This window comes from Camellia sinensis, chromosome 1 (assembly GCF_055761805.1).
Source record: "Camellia sinensis isolate YWXY chromosome 1, ASM5576180v1, whole genome shotgun sequence".
NCBI classification, from domain to species: Eukaryota; Viridiplantae; Streptophyta; class Magnoliopsida; order Ericales; family Theaceae; genus Camellia; species Camellia sinensis.
In genome coordinates this window covers 218229087-218246930 of record NC_138961.1, presented here as the reverse complement: position 1 = coordinate 218246930, position 17844 = coordinate 218229087, and the positions used below count along the sequence as shown (strand labels likewise).

Sequence of the window (17844 nt, the reverse complement as noted above, 5' to 3'; positions counted from 1 at the left end):
TTCCCTTATATGAGATTTAAGAGTAATTTTTTCTAAATTAAACTTTTAAGATAATTTATATATATTTTTTAATTGGCAAAAGTTAAAGTTAGTTGTTAACCGGATGGAGCCAATGTACCTGTTTGGTGCAGCTTAAAAGCTGCTTATTTCAGCTTTCAGCTTAATTTAAACTATTTTGATGTGCTTGGTTTAGCTTAACAATGCAGCTTATAGCTTTTTGTAAGTCAGAAATCAGCTTATTCTTTGAGTGGGGTAGGAGATGCTTAATTATAAGTCAGAAATCAGCTTATATTCATAGTTATAAGCTATAAGCTGTTAAGGCATAAACTATAAGTACTTTTCCACAACTCTACCAAACAGGGCCAATGAAGACTGGGGGGAAAATTGTACTTGTACTCGTCAATACAAAAAGTATCTTTAATGTATATCCCATTGTAAAATTATATTTTGTGTGTTTGATTTTATTTTTTTTAATTTAATTTTTTAAAAATTATATTTTTTAGTTTTCGTATTTTTTGTTTTTAGTGAATATTTTTTAAATTTAAGTTTTTTTTTTAATACTTTTTTAGATGTACTTTACTTAAATGCATCTAAAAAGTAAGATATTTGTGAAAAAATATTTTAAAAAATTAATAAATACAAAAAAATATTAAATTTTCATTTTTTAAAAAATATTTTTGATATTTAATGAATTTTTTAAACGTGACCCCCGTATTTTTTGAAAATTGTACTTGTATTCATGAATACAAAAAATATCTTTAATGTATATCCCTTGTAAAATTCTTTGAGAGTGGAATCCGAAAGAGAGCGGTCAAACAGTTAGCCACACAAGCAGTTCAACATAATTACGTTAAAATTATAAAAATTATTATATTTTTTATAAATCTAAAAAAATATGTATAATTTATCCCATATTAAATTACGAGGTAGATATACTCTGTATCCTCTTATATCTTTACTTGTATATATACAGTTGATGTTATTTGTTGATAGAAGGATTCGGCGAGTATGCCGTTACGTTCCATTTTCTTGAGCACCAAACACCCCCTCTAAGAGCCCTTATATTAATGGGAAAATCATTAAGAAAGTAAGAGAAAACACTGGGGAAAAAAAGGACAAGCGTGGTAGCCTTCTCAGATAAAATCACTCCTCCGCTTTCTATTTGGGTCTCTCTCTCTCTCTCTTCTCTCTCTTCTTTTTTTTTTTTTTCCTTCTTTTTTTTTTTTTCTCTCTCTCTTCTTTTTTTTTTTCTTTTTTTTTTTGCTCTCTCTCTTGCGTCTAGAGAGAGAGAGAGAGAGAGAGATAGATAGAGTGGGGGAAACAGATGCAGATATGCTACTGGGTCCAAGATTGAGCTTCTTTTTCTACATCTACATCTGCTCTTGAAGATAATGAGCAAAGCCTTCATTGTCTTCTTCTCCGATGAAGAGGATGTCTCCTTACCCAGAGCAAGACTCACATCTACAGAACCCAATGTTTGTCTTTGACGGTCTCTACTGTGAAGAAGAGCATTTTGAGGATGATTTGGGAGAGTATGGTTTGGAACAAGGGAGTGACAACTGTGATGAGAATGTGAAAGGACCTTTAGTTTTCTTGGAACATGACTGGGATTGGGATGATGATGAGCTTGTTTCTTTAATTTCCAAAGAGAAAGAGACCCATTTGGGTCTGAGTGTTTTGAACTCAGACGAGTCCTTAATGGTGGCAAGGAGAGAATCTGTTGATTGGATTTTAAGGGTCATTGCTCACTATGGTTTCACTGTTTTGACCACTGTTTTAGCAGTTAACTACTTTGATAGATTCATTTCAAGCCTTTCATTTCAGAGAGAGAAGCCATGGATGAGTCAACTTGTTGCTGTTGCTTGTCTCTCTTTAGCTGCCAAAGTTGAGGAGACCCAAGTGCCCCTTCTCTTGGACTTCCAAGTATGTGATATTATTGTTTTGCTAAATACGCAATGTGGGTGTTTCTGAAAATGTCTCACTGAATGGTTTTTGGGCATTTTATTCTCATTGATTTATTTCTTTGTGTTGTGATTAGGTGGAGGAATCAAAGTTTGTGTTTGAAGCCAAGACAATCCAGAGAATGGAGCTTCTGGTGCTATCTACTCTTCAATGGAAGATGAATCCTGTGACCCCACTTTCATTTGTTGATCACATTGTGAGGAGGTTTGGATTTAAGACAAATTTGCATTTGGAGTTTCTGTGGAGGTGTGAGCGCCTTCTTCTCTCTGCCATCACTGGTAAGCAAATCGAACGTCTCTCAGTTCACCATTGCTATAAATAAGGTAGAGAAATGTTAAAAATTGGGTGTTGTTTACAGATTCAAGGTTTGGGTGTTATCTTCCTTCTGTATTGGCTGCTGCAACAATGTTACATGTTATCAAAGAGGTTGAGCCTTCTAATGTATTGGACTGTCAAAATGAGCTTATGGATGTTCTCAAAATGAGCAAGGTTTGCACTTTACGCGCATGGGTTTCTCTTATATCTTACTTTCACGTAGTCCACACTTCAATTCTTGATTCAATTTGAACAGGACAAAGTAGATGAGTGCTACAAACTCATCCTCGAACTGCCTGGCAACAACAGTCAAATGCAATGCCAAACCCACAAGCGCAAGTATCAGTCCATACCCAACAGCCCAAATGGTGTCATCGATGTGAATTTCAGCTGCGATAGCTCGAACGATTCTTGGGCAGTGACATCCTCAGTTTCATCATCACCAGAACCCCTGTTCAAGAAGAGCAGAGTTCATGGTCAGCAGATGAGATTGGCTCCATTAAGGCATATGTCTGTGGGTGTAGTTGGCAGCCCTCGTTAATTTTTCAATTTCTTAATTATCTACTCGTTTTGGCACCGGTATTAACAGTCAGTCTTTCACACCTTAATTGCAGTATGTCTTCTTAAGGTGCAATTACATTGCATTTGATGGTATATTACTGTATTTGTGGCCAAACCCATGTGATGAATCAGACTGATTATCAAACATTCACTTCACCACTTCTTGGATTGGAAGTGGTGGGGGAGAAGAGATATAAGTGGAGTTTTCCCATAAGTTGAGTTCATAATCCTCCTCTCTGTCCACGTTTTTAGATAATATTATTACATATTTATAAATGGATGAAAATATGCTATGCCCTATTCTTTTTCATTGATTTAAATATAATTATGTCTACCTGCATTGTATGTGTGTATGTATATATATACGTGCTTACCAGTATCACCATCTTAAATGAATGTTGGATCATTGATAGAAATGGGAGTGCCAAGTCTTTGGTTGTTTCTGGTTTTTACATGAACACATTGATGATTGAGAGAGTTTTTCAAAGTAGGACAGGTTGGCAATGGTCCTAATTTTAAATTGGAGAAATGGAATGTCTTGAGGGCACGATAAAATTGTCGGCCAGGGGGATTTGGGTGATTGTTTCGTGAAGACTTTTGTTACAGGTTTGACCTTGTGGAAGGAGTGCACTGTGGTTCAATGATATTATGTGCTGATGTAGATTGCCTTTCTAAGGTAATCTTTGCACAGTGACTTACCCTTACAGGTCAGATTAACAATTTTCAACAAATGGAAATCCACTCTTACATTTCTAATTTTGAATTATGCTTCATTTTATGTCAAGGAACTTTTGTCTAAGTGAGGGATCAAAAACTTGGTCCTTGCACATGCTTATTAGACATATATTTCTTGGTTAACATTCAATGAACCTTGAGAAGTCTTTTGCAGCCAATATTGATCATTGGGGTATTGGATTTTGTTTTTGTTATCCAAAAGAGGGGAGTAGCTTCTCTAATGAGACCTGTCGGTTTTGGCTACTTCGGTGTCTTGGTTTAGTTCTTGCACAATCAATTTAACCTGAAGAGTATGTTAATGCTTTTATAAATATGTGTACATTGTTGCAGAAACAAAGACATGGGTAGTTTTAGAAAGGAAATATGCAATTCTTTGTAGGTGGAATGATTGAAAGAGCAACCTCTTTATAAATGGATAGAATTTGATATTGATAGTATGTTCAGTTTGATCAATAAAGATGCTCAATTTGCCTGTGATAGCGCGCTTTTGTAAAGTTATTATCAATTTGCACCGTTAATTAGAGTTTGGCATTTCTTGCTTGGATTGATTGTATGTTTGCGTTATTTTTTACCTGTATTTTGTTTTCTTTTTACTCGGTGGCTAATTGGCTTAGCTTACTGAAATGTGCTTTGTGGAAAATGAGTCAAAATTAGATGCTTTAGGTTGCAAGAGATCCAACACTGAGTTGCTAGCAAAGTGAGGTTTTTCGAATTTATTTTGATTCCCTGAACCACTTGATCACAACCCAGAAAAAAAAGGATAAGACGTGAAGGGTGGTGGAGAGAGATTGGGTGTTATCCATGGAGATATTATTATGAGTTCTTTCTAATATTTTGGGAGTGTCTTTTGTTTCTGCTATCCTGTACTTGGGTTTATGCTCCAAGGTTAGTATAGTTTTTTGAGATATACATCAACAAAATTTAACCAGTGATCTTGATGTGGAGCTGTATTGCTAATAAATGAGAAATTTGACATTGTGGTATTAGTGATGGGGTGACTCTGATTGAATTAGTGGGAGACAGGTGAAGTTTACCAAATTTTATTTTGAAATTTTTATTGCTTCATGACATTACAAAAATAATGTTGTTATTACTCTCAATATTGGTAGGATTTAGACTTCTTTTTGATAAAAAGTTAATTTCTTGGTTAAAAATAATTTTTTTTAAAAAATATTTGGCACATTTATAACTTTGACTTTTCTAATACGATGAATAAAGTAGATTTTTTAGTGAAATAAATTTACTAAAAAACAAAATGAACATTTTTAGCTCACAACCAAACGAAGCTTTAGAGAGAGATTTTCAACAGAACAGCTAACCACCAGGCCCACCCAAATGATCTTCCACTCATTTAAGTCCCAAGTTTGACTGGATCAGATTTACTAAGTGTGGCCCGTGATCAATTGTTCCCTATTGATTGTCTGAAATTGTGGTGTGTGAAAGGGGAAATTATTCAAAACAGCATGTGGTCATATTTTAAGTTAACTAGTAATTATTTAGTCTTATGTTATTTTTTTATTCTCAACATAAATTATGGGTCTCTACTCTTTTTTACCAATCAAAATCTTATGAAATACCACGTGTTCATATTTTGAAAATACTGAATAATCACTCGTGTGTGAAAGTATTATTGGTTAATTTTGCCCTTTATTTTTATTTTTATTTTTATATTATATTTATTATTATTTTAATTTGAATTTTGCACATCAATAAGAAGAAATTGATGGCTCCTCAGAATTGATGGCCTTTTTAGGTCCGTTGGGGTTCTGTTTGATTAGTGAAGTAAAAGGAAAAAAATGAAATTTTTTTAAGAATTTACCAAAAAATATATATAAATTTTGTAAGAAAAATAAGTATAGGAAAGTTGAGACGTGAAATACAGCTGACTACTTTTACGAACAAAATGGGAAGAAATTCCTGTTTCTTTACCAAGTTTTTTTGGGCAAGAAAATAAAAAGAAATTATCATGTTGATATTAGTGTGAAAATTTTAATACTTTTCATTGTTCTCATACTAAACAAATTTATAAAAAGGTTAATTTTTTTTTCCTCATTGGCACTCTTCAACTTTTTTTCATTCTAAGGAAACTCATCTTGGGAAAAAAATTGCATGTGGTACTGTCCATAATATTCAAATAGATTGAAAATTTGAAAATATGAGATACTAACAACATTTGCTTCAGTATTATGGTCACATCGGTGCTATGAACATACACACTGTACGGGAAAGAAATAAATTTTGTCGTATAATCCTGTTGATCAAGTCTGCGCTTCTCCGTACGACGTCGTTTTACTCCCTGAAAACACAAATATAAGCTAGCCGGTGGGTGTGTCGGATACCTCTCCGATGCCTAAGTCAGAAAAATAGACAAATAGACAAATAGACAAAAGCTCTGCGTATTCGGGAATCAAAATTGTGTTACCTCTCCATAGGTGATGTTATGAGCTTTTATAGGTTCCGCGTGGCACAATTCTAGTAGGATTCTTACTCCTTCATGTAGAATCCTCCTAGGAATCACATTCCTGAAAGATAATGCTTATCCTTCAACACCTCCCTCACTACTTAAACCAAGTAAGATGGTCTTACCTAGGTCGGATGTCTATACGACCGGGATAACATGGCCATGCTAAAGCCGTAGAATAGACCGAGCTCCACCTAGCTCGATTTTTCCTTCTATTGTGTGTACCTTGGTTTCTTCTGTACAAACCATACTAATCCATAATGTGCTTAGACCGTGCTAACGAATGGCTAGGTTTGACCGAGCTAACTGCATTATGCCACGACCGGGCTAACTCTAAGTGTGGTGACCGGGCTATCCGCAAATCTCTTCTGGACCGGGATAACAATAAGGCTTTCTAGGACCAGGCTAACTCCAAGACTCTCTTGGACCGGGCTAACGCCAAGACCCTTTTATTCCGCCCTTCTTACTGTGGCCCACAACGGCCAATTATCCAGCTCGGCCCAATTTGTATATAAATTACCCTCTCAATTGCCCTTAATTCCATATGCACAGCATGATAGGGATTACTTGTTATGAGCCGAGCTAAAAAACTTTTAGCGTTCCAACCGGACTAAATTCTTTAGTATTCCAACCGGGCTAGGTTAACACTGGGCTACTTAAATATGCTTGGTTAAAACGTCTCATCAATCGCCGCAATTGAATCGCTTCTCATTTTTAGGACACGTGGCACACACTTATTGGCCCAGTGCAGCTGTCACGCCGTCTTTGTACTTCGCGTAATTTAAACAGTCCCGCCTTTTTTGTCTTTCCCTCTACATAAAACAAATCCTTCGTTTTTGAATCAATCTTTATACTATTCATCCCCTTCTCTCTCTCTACCTTCTAAGTTCCCATTTCACCTCAACTCTGCATCTGTGTGGCTTGTGTTTTTGTTGCTGCTCTTGGGGCCTCGATCTGCTTCCTCCAAATCGTAAGTACCTCAACCCTCTCTTGTTTTCCTTTTGTATAGACGCGTAGCATTTGTATACACATGTTTTCTCAAAACACATGCCATGTTTGCTTCCATTTTCCTGGGAAAAGCCATGTAATAGAACCACTGCAAATATGATTAACTTGAACAATTTTTCCTTTTGATCCAAAATCTCACTCCAACCAAACTGAAAACTTGTTTGCCTCGGTTGCAAGCCTAGCCATACCTGACAACCGAACTGGAACTAGCGTCATACTTGTCGTTTCCATTGGTTAGGTACCTTTAGTTTCACTTAACCGGGTTATCGAACCGCACTGAGCTTGCGCAATACCATGCTAGAAAACCTCAATCCCTGCCTGGGCTAAACCAGCTCCCTTAGTTTAGACCGAGCTAAGATTGTTCCCCCAATAGCTTTATCCACCGATCGAACTAAGAACGCTGCCCCTAGAGGCTCAACTGGGCTAGCAAACACCTTGCTCAAACCGAGCTAAGACCCGTAGCATCTTCACATAGCCGAGCTAGGACTTCATTTATCTTGCCTTTATTTGTTTTAGCATGGTCCAACGATCTGTGCTTAACACCTTTGTTTTTCGCTTTGCAGACTTAGGTTGCCCAGGCACTCCTTTGAGCGCTCAACCAAGCTACTCAACATCATTCTCCGACCGAACTAACACTCCAGTTTAATTTATTCATAACTTAAACCACAAATGGGAAAGTATAGATTTTTAGTAAACTCACCAGGGGCCATAGCTGAATTTCGTAAGGACTACCAAATTCTAGATGATGTTCACCTCTCACTGGCCGAACTAGAAACCGTTCCTTGGAAAAAACAAGGTTTTGTCCCCTTTAACGTTATTTCCATCGTAGAGTGTGGTCTACGGTTCCCTGTATAGCCCCTTCTATGTGAATTTCTTAGGCAAACCAAACTTTGCCCCACCTAACTTTCCATCAATTCTTACCGTATAATAAATAGAATGGCTGAGCTAAACCGTCGGGCTGGCCTTAATCTCGGCCTAGCGAAGCTTTTCCACTAATACTCCATAAGATCAGCTGAAGATGGCTGGGTTTACTACTTATGAATAAGGCGTCGGCGTGAAAAAATAATAAAGGATACTCCGGATAAAGATGCGAACGACGATGATTTCTTCTGGGTATCTGGGAATTTTGAGGACCAGCAAGCCCAGATCTCTAGCCACAGAATAAACTGGAACAAGGGTGTAGCCGATAGGATTACCTCGGCTTAATCCCATGATTTTGTTTTACTTCGGTTTTTCTGATCTTGAACCGTACTGACTGTTACCTTCCTTCTTGCAGATTTGAACTTTCTTAAGTCCCAATACAGCTACCCTAACTTGGACGTACTCCGCGCCACGCTTCGATATCCAAACCGAAGTTGGACCGAGCTATTAAACTTCGAGCCGACCTACCGGTATAGCGGAAAACAGAAGACCAAGGTAACTGATTTCTTATTGGAAGCCTCTCCTGAACCAGACCCAAACTTGCCCCAAATTAGATTGATCCCTTTAACCGCTGAGCAAGAGATGGCAAAAAAACGAGCTGTGAGGGCCCTTTTGACCGAAACAAACCAAGCCGAGGTACCACCAGCAAGCCTACCCCAAGAGACCGTGGCAACTCTGCCAACCCACCAACCTTCGTCATCCCGTCCAAACAAGCGTGCTTGGACTTCCACAACCGAGCAACGCCTCGTTGACGAAGATGAAATCGTGGTTCCACAAAACACTCCGCCAAGCCCCTCACCTAAGCGCTCAGACCGAGCTACCTCCTCAAAGTGGGTACCCAAGACCATGTTTCAGAACCGTGTTATCAGTGATTCTGATTCAGTGGTCGCAGAGAAAGATCACCCTATGGCATTCAACCTTGCCAAAGGTGTCTGTCTTCCGGTCGACATGAAGCACCATGATCACTTAACCGAGCTAAGGGCTATTCGCTCGTCCACAAAATCCATGGTGCTGGTAAGTAGCTATTTTCCTTGTCTTTCAAATTCTTATGATTTTTTGCTCGGTTGTACTGAAAATTGTCTTACCAACCTTTTGCAGGCCATACAAAAAAATCACATCGCTCACAAGCGAGTGTTGGAACTTCGCAAAACCACCAGGCAGGCCATGGCGGAGTATGCTGCTATCATTCAGCAACAATTTCTAGAGGAGGAGGATGACGATGAGGCTCCAGAAGACAACACTCAACCCGGTCTCAGGTCTACCTCTCAAACTCCAAAGGTCTCCATCCCACCCTTGCCAACTGTTGCCGATGTTGTGATTCCAACCGAGCTTAACCAGAGCGTGGTTGCCACAACCGAGCTATCTCTGGGTGAAGACCGGGTGGTTTTAGATGCTGATTTAGATGATCTGTTTGCTTGATTTATGTATTTTTCTTCTTCTTTTGCTATTTTGGAAAGAAGTTGTAACCGGGCTGAGACCCCTCATTTTGTACTTGATTTGCACTTAATGAAATCCTCTTTTGTTCCAACTGTTATCTCGGTTTACTTCTATGCCGGTACTTGCTTTCTAACTGTAATCTGAATGAAGTATAACCTTCTCTTGCCGAGATACTTTATCCCGGTCTTTAGCTTTCCAATCTATCAAGCCATAGTTGCCAACCTCTTTAGCCTAGATTATTATCTCGGCTGAAGAACAATAAATGTTGATTTTTTCAGCCAACCACTCTTCAGCCTAGATCCTTATTTCGGTTGAAGAGTACAAAGTGTTGGTTTTTCCAACCGACCACTCTTCAGCCTGAATCTTTATCTCGGTTGAAGAGTACAAAGTGTTGGTTTTTCTAGCCAACCACTCTTTAGCCTGAATCCTTATTTCGGCTGAAGAGGACTAAGTATTGGTTTTTTCAGCCGACCTAGAGTAAAGTGTTTGGTTTTTCCAGCCAAACGTCCTGCAGCCTGGATCCTTATCTTGGGCTTAGGAGGGGTGTTGGTTATTCCAGCCAACCTCTAAGTTGGTTTTTCCAGCCAACCTAGAGTAAAGTGTTTGGTTTTTCCAGCCAAACGTTCTGCAGCCTGGATCTTTATCCTGGGCTTAGGAGGGGTGTTGGTTATTCCAGCTAACTTCTTCATTACTGATCCTAATCTTAGCTGAAGAGAGTGCAAAGTTGGTTATTTCGGCCAACTATGCTTACTAAAACAATCTTTTACAGAAGGAAACAACTATACTGAAAAGAAACTACTTGTTTTATTGAGAAAGAAAAAATTACAAATACTTGAAATGAAAACTAAAAATAAAATAGTTTGAGATTGGCAGTGTTCCATGGCCTGGGAATGACGTTGCCGTCCTTGTCTTCTAAGTGGTATGCCCCTTTTCCTGCTAATCCAACCACCTTGTAAGGTCCTTCCCAATTAGGCCCTAACTTGCCATCTCCGGGTACCAAAGTGTTTCCCATTACTTTGCGAAGTACCCAATCTCTAATCTTGAATTGTCTTGGATGCACTTTTTTGTTGTATTTCCTTGATAATTCTTGCTAGTAGGAGGCAATGTGAACCAGTGCTCTTTCTTTTCTTTCTTCCACAAAGTCGAGCTCCAAAGTATTGGTTTCTTCATTTAGGTCTGGATCAAAATTTTCACTTTTGATTGTAGGGAGGCCGACTTCTAATGGGATTACTGCTTCCATGCCATAGGCCAAGGAAAAAGGTGTTTCCCTAGTAGATCGACGAGGTATGGTACGGTAAGCCCATAAAACATGAGGGAGCTCTTCAGCCCACTTGCCCTTTGCTTTTTCTAGCTTTTTCTTCAATCCATCCAGGACAACTTTGTTTGATGCTTCGGCTTGGCCGTTTGCTTAGGGGTAAGCCGACATAGAATTGTAGAACTCTATCTTGTAATCTTCACAAAAGCCTCTAAAAATTTTGTTGTCAAACTAGGTGCCGTTGTCTGATATTAGAGCTTTTGGTATGCCGAACCAAGTAATGATATTCTGCCAGACGAACTTCTGCACATCTTTCTCCTTTATTGATACTAGTGCTTCTGCCTCCACCCACTTTGTGAAGTAGTCTGTTGCTGCTAGAAAGAACTTCCTATTGCCGGGTGCTGTTAGGAGTAGTCCTACTATGTCCAAGCCCCACATTGTGAAGGGCCATGGGCTAGTTAATGGTAGAATTTCTCTGGCTGGCTTATGTATTTGGTGTGTGAACTTCTAACATTTCTCACACCTCTTTACATACTTCTCTGAATCTGCTTGCATGTATGGCCACCAATATCCTTGCGAAATGGCTCTGTAAACTAATGATCTTCCTCCTTGGTGGCTTCCGCATACGCCTTCGTGTATCTCAAACAAGAACGCTTCAACTTTGCTGGGATGGACACACTTTAGATAAGGTCCTGTGAAGGATTTCTTGTACAAGGCCATTGATGGGGAGAGCCAAAATCGCTGCGACTTTGCTCTTATTTTGTTGGCCTCTTTCTTCTCTTCTAATAGGACGCCGTCTTTTAAGAACGCTATGATGGGATCCATCCATGAAGGGCCTAGTTCGGCGCAACATACTTCTTCTACTTCAGGTTCTTCAATGCTTGGTCTGGTAAGTAGTCAATCAGTAACGGATGTTGGATGGATGTATCTGCCATTGAAGCAAAGCCTGCTAGTTCGTCCACTCTACTGTTCTTTTCCATACCAATCTGTTCTATCCGTACTACTTCAAATTTCTTGATCTCTTTTCTGACTAATTCTTGGTACTTAGCCATCCTATCGTCTTTTGCCTCGTAGTCACCTGAAATTTGGTTTACCACCAGCTGTGAGTCACTGTAAACCATTAGCTCGGTGGCCTTCATATAGGATGCTGATTTCAGTCCTGTTAAAAGTGCTTCATATTCCGCCTCGTTGTTTGATGTTGGAAAGCCAAGGTTGACTGCTTGTTCCACTACTAGGCCATCTGGTGAGATGAGGACTATGCCGAGTCCTGCACCGTGCCTGTTGGATGCTCCATCCACAAAGAGCTTCCACATCTCTCCTACGAATAACTTCCAGCAGGTAGTGGGATCGGATGATGCCTTGGGGTCCTGAGTGTTGCTGGTGTTTTCTTCAAAGTCCATGCTTACTGTTTGCCCCTCATTATCTGATTGTACCAAGTCTTTATTTGCTGGTGAATCTTTGCTTGGTGTAGCATGGTTTGCTTCTTTCACCCTTACTTTACTCTGGTCTGCCTTAGGGTTTGATTGGGTATCCTGCACCAGGAGTTGCGCTATTCCGGCATCAACTTCTAACCCTAGTTCGGTTGTATCAGTCAGGTCGGCTGGGCAGATATGATGACTTCCTGGGGTGAATTCTGCGACAAAGTCTACCAAGGCTTGGGCTTTTATCGCTGTTCTGGATTGGAACTTGATGTCAAATTGTCCCAACTCCACTGCTTACTTCAAGATTCGCCTAGAAAAGTTCGCCCTCTCAAACAGAGCTTTTAATGGGAAAGCTGTGAGGACGATTATGGTGTGGGCGTGAAAGTAGTGTGACAATTTCCTTAATGCCATCATCAAGGCTAAGGCCAATTTTTCCATTGGTAAGTACCTGGTTTCTGTGCCCAGCAATGTCTTGCTGACATAAAAGATGAGTAGATGTTGGATTCCTTCCGCTCAGACCAACACTGCCCTAATTGCGTGCTGTGAGACTGCCATGTACAAAAATAGTTCTTCTTCGAATATTGGGGTCACTAGCAGCGGTGGAGAAGACAGGTATTCTTTCAAACTTTCAAGGGCACGGTCGTATTCTTCATCCTACTGAAATTTGGCCTTCAATGCTTGAAAAAATGGCCGACATCTGTCTGACGACCGATTGATGAACCGGTTTAGCGCGGCTGCCATATCGGTGAGATGCTGTACTTCCTTTATTGAGTTGGGTCTCTCTAGATCTTGGATTGCTTTGATCTAAGAAGGGTCTGCCTTTATGCCTCGGTTGGTTACCAGGAAGCCTAGGAATTTGCCAGATCCTACGCCGAATGCACACTTAGATGCATTAAGGCATAACTTGTGTTTCTTCAGGATTTGAAACATCTCACCTAGGTCCTTGAGATGGTCGCTCTTATCCTTGCTCTTGACCACCATGTCGTCGATGTAAGCCTCCATTGTTCTGCCTAACAGTGATTTAAACATCTTGGTGACCATCCGTTGGGATGTTGCTCCTACGTTCTTTAGGCCAAAGGGCATGACCTTGTAGCAGTAAAGTCCTCTTGGTGTTGTAAAAGATGTGACCTCCTGGTCTGGTTCATACATAGCGATCTGATGGTAGCCTCTGTACGCATCGAGGAAGCTAAGATGGTTGTGTCCTGTCGTCAGATCTACTAGTTGGTCTATCCGTGGAAAAGGAAAACTGTCTTTTAGGCACGCCTTGTTGACCGTTTTGTAGTCCACACAGACACACCATTTTCCATTCTTCTTAGGCACTACCACTGCATTGGAAATCCATTTGGGGTAGTGCACTTCTCTGATAGCTCCTGCTTCTAGCAGGTTTTCTACTTCCTCCACCACTATCTCGGCATGGTGGAGTGCCGATCTGCGAGTGCACTGTATAATTGGTTTGGCAGTTGGGTGGATATTCAATTGGTGACAGATGAAGCTTGGGTCAATACCAGGCATGTCATACGGCGTCCAGGCAAACACTTCGATGTTAGAGGTTAACAATTCCATGACCTCTATTCTCTCAGTGCTGGACATAGATGAGCCAAGCAAAAAAGAACTTATCCGGGTTCTTTTCATTTATTCTTACCTCTACCAAGTCTTCCACTGCCTTCTGTTCAGTGGCTTTGCCAACATCCGCAAACAATTCATTATTTTCGGGCTCTTCTACTATCTGAGCAAACCCCTTGGCAGCTCGGCTGCCATTTACTGTGACGAAGCATTGCTTGGACATAATTTGGTCTCCATAGATCTCTTCAATTACTCCGGCTTCGTTAGGAAACCGCATTACTTGATGGTAGATTGATGCTACCGCTTTCATGGCGTGCAGCCATGTCCTTCCCAAGATTATGTTGTAAGTGGAGGGCACTTTCAATACCCAAAACTCCACTTGTTTAGTCATGCTTCCTGTTCTGACTGGGAGGATTATCTTGTTGACCGGCCACTCTGGCATTGAGTTGAACCTGATCAAGGGAGATACGGCGGGTGCCAAGTCTTTATCTTTCAATTTCAATTGTTTGAAAGTTTCGTAGTACATTATCTCACATGAGCTTCCTTGGTTAATCAAAATTCGCTTGACGTCGTAATCCTTGATGCGAAGAGTGACGACCAGCGCATTGTTGTGAGGGCAATATATCATTTCCAAGTCTTTGTCTGAAAAAGACATGACATTCGTGGCCTTTGTTTTTCCTTTTTTAATGGTGGGCTGCGCACTTAATACCTCCCTTAAGTGCTCAGCCTTCTTTATCATGCCCATGAGCTCACATACCCGCTCAGGCTCGAATACCCCATGTATTACGTTTATCATGCCTTGAGGTGGGGCGTCGTTCGGTGTTCCGTCTAGGTGGTCGTGGTTTTGGGGGGCTGGCTGCGTCCCTCCTTCTATGTACCGGTCCAGGTGACCAGCTGCCACTAATTCCTCCAGATGCTATCTCAACGGCGTGCAGTTTTTTGTACGGTGCCTCATTTCCTTATGGAAGGTGCACCGAGATCTTTCGTCGTAGTCTTTCTGTGCTTCTCCCAATTTAGTTGGCCATTTGACGAAAGGTTCATCGCGTATCTCACTGAGAATCTGGTAGATTGGTTTCTTGAATACCGTGGTAATGGTAGTGCGGATTCTCAACCATCTTTTATCTCGGTCCTCTTCGTTGTCTCGCCTGCCTCGTCCATTCTTGCTTTGACGTTCTACTGTATTGACCTTCGCTGTAGTCTTCTTGTCTGGCGTTGCTGTTGCACCAGATTTTGCCTTGGCACGGGTGCCATCCTCCTCCACCCGAATATGTTGGTGCACCCTTTCCATCAAGACTTCCATTGTGAGGGGTGGAGTCATAGTAATCGAATCCCTTAATCTGTTTTCGACTGGAAGTCCTCTTTTGTATTGTGCGATGGCAAGATTGATGGGGCAGTCCCCTATTTGGTTGAACGTCTCCCAATAGTGACTGTTGTAGGATCTCAATGTTTCTTTGTTGCCTATGTCAATGGAGAGTAGCTGATCAATCTCCACTGGCGTCTTGGTGTTCGTTCTGAATCTTGTCACGAACGCCTCCGCTAATTGCGCCCAGGAGGCTATGCTGCCTTTTGGTAGCATTTCGAACCAGGTTAAACCTAGGTCGCCAAGGTTGGATGGGAATAGGATGCACATCAAAGCCTCGTTCCGCCGGTATACTGCCATGACCTGGCGAATGTGGCTTAGGTGCATGTAAGGGTCTGTCTTCCCTTCGTACGTGGTAAATTTAGGCTGGATGAAGCCTGAGGGTAATGGTGCGTTCTCAATCACCGGAATGAACGGCAAGCTATGTAATCTTGCCAATGCTTTATCTGTTGGTTCGTAGGCAAGGTGCGGTATTGGCATTCCAACCTCGACGCTTCCATGCGTCCGAGGAGCCAACCGCTGAAGGGCTGAAACTCTGTGTGGGTCGCGTGCCCTGGCATCCTCCTTCTGTCGTGCCATTTCTTCAAGCACAGTCCATAAGTCGGACGATCTAGGCAACTCTGTTTGCCTGGATGATGTCTGGTGCGTATGTGAGGGCCGATAGGTACTTTCCTCAGAGTAAGACTTCAATGATCTCGTTCTCTCAGACCTGGAGTAACGAGTTCTGGAAGTCATTGATTGAGTGTCGCCTGTCCTGAGGCTTCTACTCTCTGCTTGCAATGGCGTGGTATGCCTACCACGATCTTCTGAGTGGCGAGGAGGCGTATTGCCTTTGCGTCCCTCTCTTGTCGCCCCCCATTTTCCTTTGATCTGGCGCTTCATGGCCTCCATGTCCGCCGCCAGCTTCCTTATTAGTTCATCTTGCTCTTTTACGCGATCCTCCAAAGCTTGAGGGTCGATTCTTCGCCTTTGTCTTTCAGGACTTTGTGAGCAAGAGCGACGAGGGCTGTTGTTTCGTCTCCCCCTTGTATCCCTCCGAGGATTTTGCCGCTGGGGCTCTAAGTCCACCATTGGAGGGATAGAGGGCAATCTTTCGCGCCTCCCACCCCCCTCTAGGGTTTGTCCGTCGATGGCGGACTGCGACAAATCTTCATTGTGCGTCATTCAACTAGCGAGAGAAACTTGATCAAGAGGTTTTGTTTTTTGTCTGGTATTCCCACAGACGGCGCCAATTGTACGGAAAAGAAATAAACCTTTTCGTATAATCCTGTTGATCAAGTCTATGCTCCTCCGTACGACGTCGCTTTACTCCCTGAAAACACAAACGTGAGCTAGTCAGCGGGTGTGAGCCGGATACCTCTCCGATGCCTAAGTCAGAAAAATAGACAAATAGATAAAAGCTTTGTGTATTCGGGAATCAAAATTGTGTTACCTCTCTATAGGTGATGTTATGAGCTTTTATAGGTTCTGCGTGGCACAATCCTAGCAGGACTCTTACTCCTCCATGTAGAATCCTCCTAGGAATCACATTTCTGAAAGATAATCCTTCAACACCCCCCTCACTGCTTAAACCAAGTGAGATGGTTTTACCTAGGTCGGATGTCTATACGACCGGGATAACATGGCCGTGCTAAAGCTGCAGAATAGACCGAGCTCCACCTAGCTCGGTTCTTCCTTCCACTGTGTGTACCCTGGTTTCTTCTGTACAAACCATACTAATCCATAATGTGCTTAGGCCATGCTAACGAATGGCTAGGTTTGACTGAGCTAACTGCATTATGCCATGACCGGGCTAACTCTGAGTGTGGTGACCGGGCTATCCGCAAATCTCTGCTGGACCGGGATAACAATAAGGCTTTCTAGGACCGGGCTAACTCCAAGACTCTCTTGGACTGGGCTAACGCCAAAACCCTTTTACTCCGCCCTTCTTACTGTGGCCCACAACGGCCCATTACCCAGCTCGGCCCAATTTATATATAAATTACCCTCTCGCACACCACAAAAAAAAAAAAATTTGTGATGCGGGCAAAACCCCAAATTTATAATCCAAAAAAATAAAATGTTAATTGTTCATTTTACATTTTATTTTTGGATGCATTTCCAACATTAATCAATAATTTTTTTTAAAGAAAATGAATCACAATAATGCATAAAATTTCTAATTTGTAATGTCAAAAGAAATTGTTCATTATAGTCACATTATGTAATAAGTAAGATCAATTTCGTAATAAATAAACGAAAAATGAGTGAGATCCCTTTTTTGGAGATCCCTACAGCCCCCAAAGTGATTCACACCACTCATGTATGTGTGAGGTCTACTCATATATGTGTAAGACCCACATCATGAGTGGTATAAATTACTTTGAGAGTTGTAGAGATCTCTTAAAAAAAATAGAATCTCTACCATTGTTGTAAATAAACAGATGGTCACATTGTGTGATAAGAAGTGTTAGATCCAATGCCAAGTAAGGTCACATTCTGTAATAAATAAATCGACAATGCTACGTAGCTCAAATTTTATGGCTCAAATGGCCAAAACGATGTCGTTTTGAGTACAGAACAACATAAAAATGGCCAAAACGACGTCGTTTTGGCCATTTGAGCCACTTTTGAGCCACAAAATTTGAGTTACGAGACATTTTCCTAAATCGATTTCAATGGGTAAGTAAAGTCAAGAAAATCACTTCGTGTTTTGAAAAAATCATCTCATTTTTTAATATTCAATTTTACTCATTACTAATCGTGTTTTGCATCGCTCCAGGTAGAATTTATATTGTGTTTGGTTGAGAAATTTAAAAAAAAATTTAGAAAGATAAATGAAAAAGAAAGGTAAAATGTAAATAAA

At 40.9% G+C, this 17844-nt stretch overlaps 1 protein-coding gene across 1 annotated transcript; it reads left to right on the top strand.

Annotated features, from left to right (window-relative positions):
- Positions 1 to 992: 992 nt before the first annotated feature.
- LOC114260055 (cyclin-D3-3) lies at positions 993 to 3065 on the top strand. Its single transcript, XM_028200116.2, has 4 exons — positions 993 to 1923; positions 2039 to 2240; positions 2321 to 2451; positions 2534 to 3065. Exons 1-4 carry the CDS (start codon positions 1423 to 1425, stop codon positions 2816 to 2818), a joined length of 1119 nt encoding a protein of 372 aa, XP_028055917.2. The 5' UTR covers positions 993 to 1422; the 3' UTR covers positions 2819 to 3065.
- The last annotated feature ends 14779 nt before the right edge of the window (positions 3066 to 17844 follow it).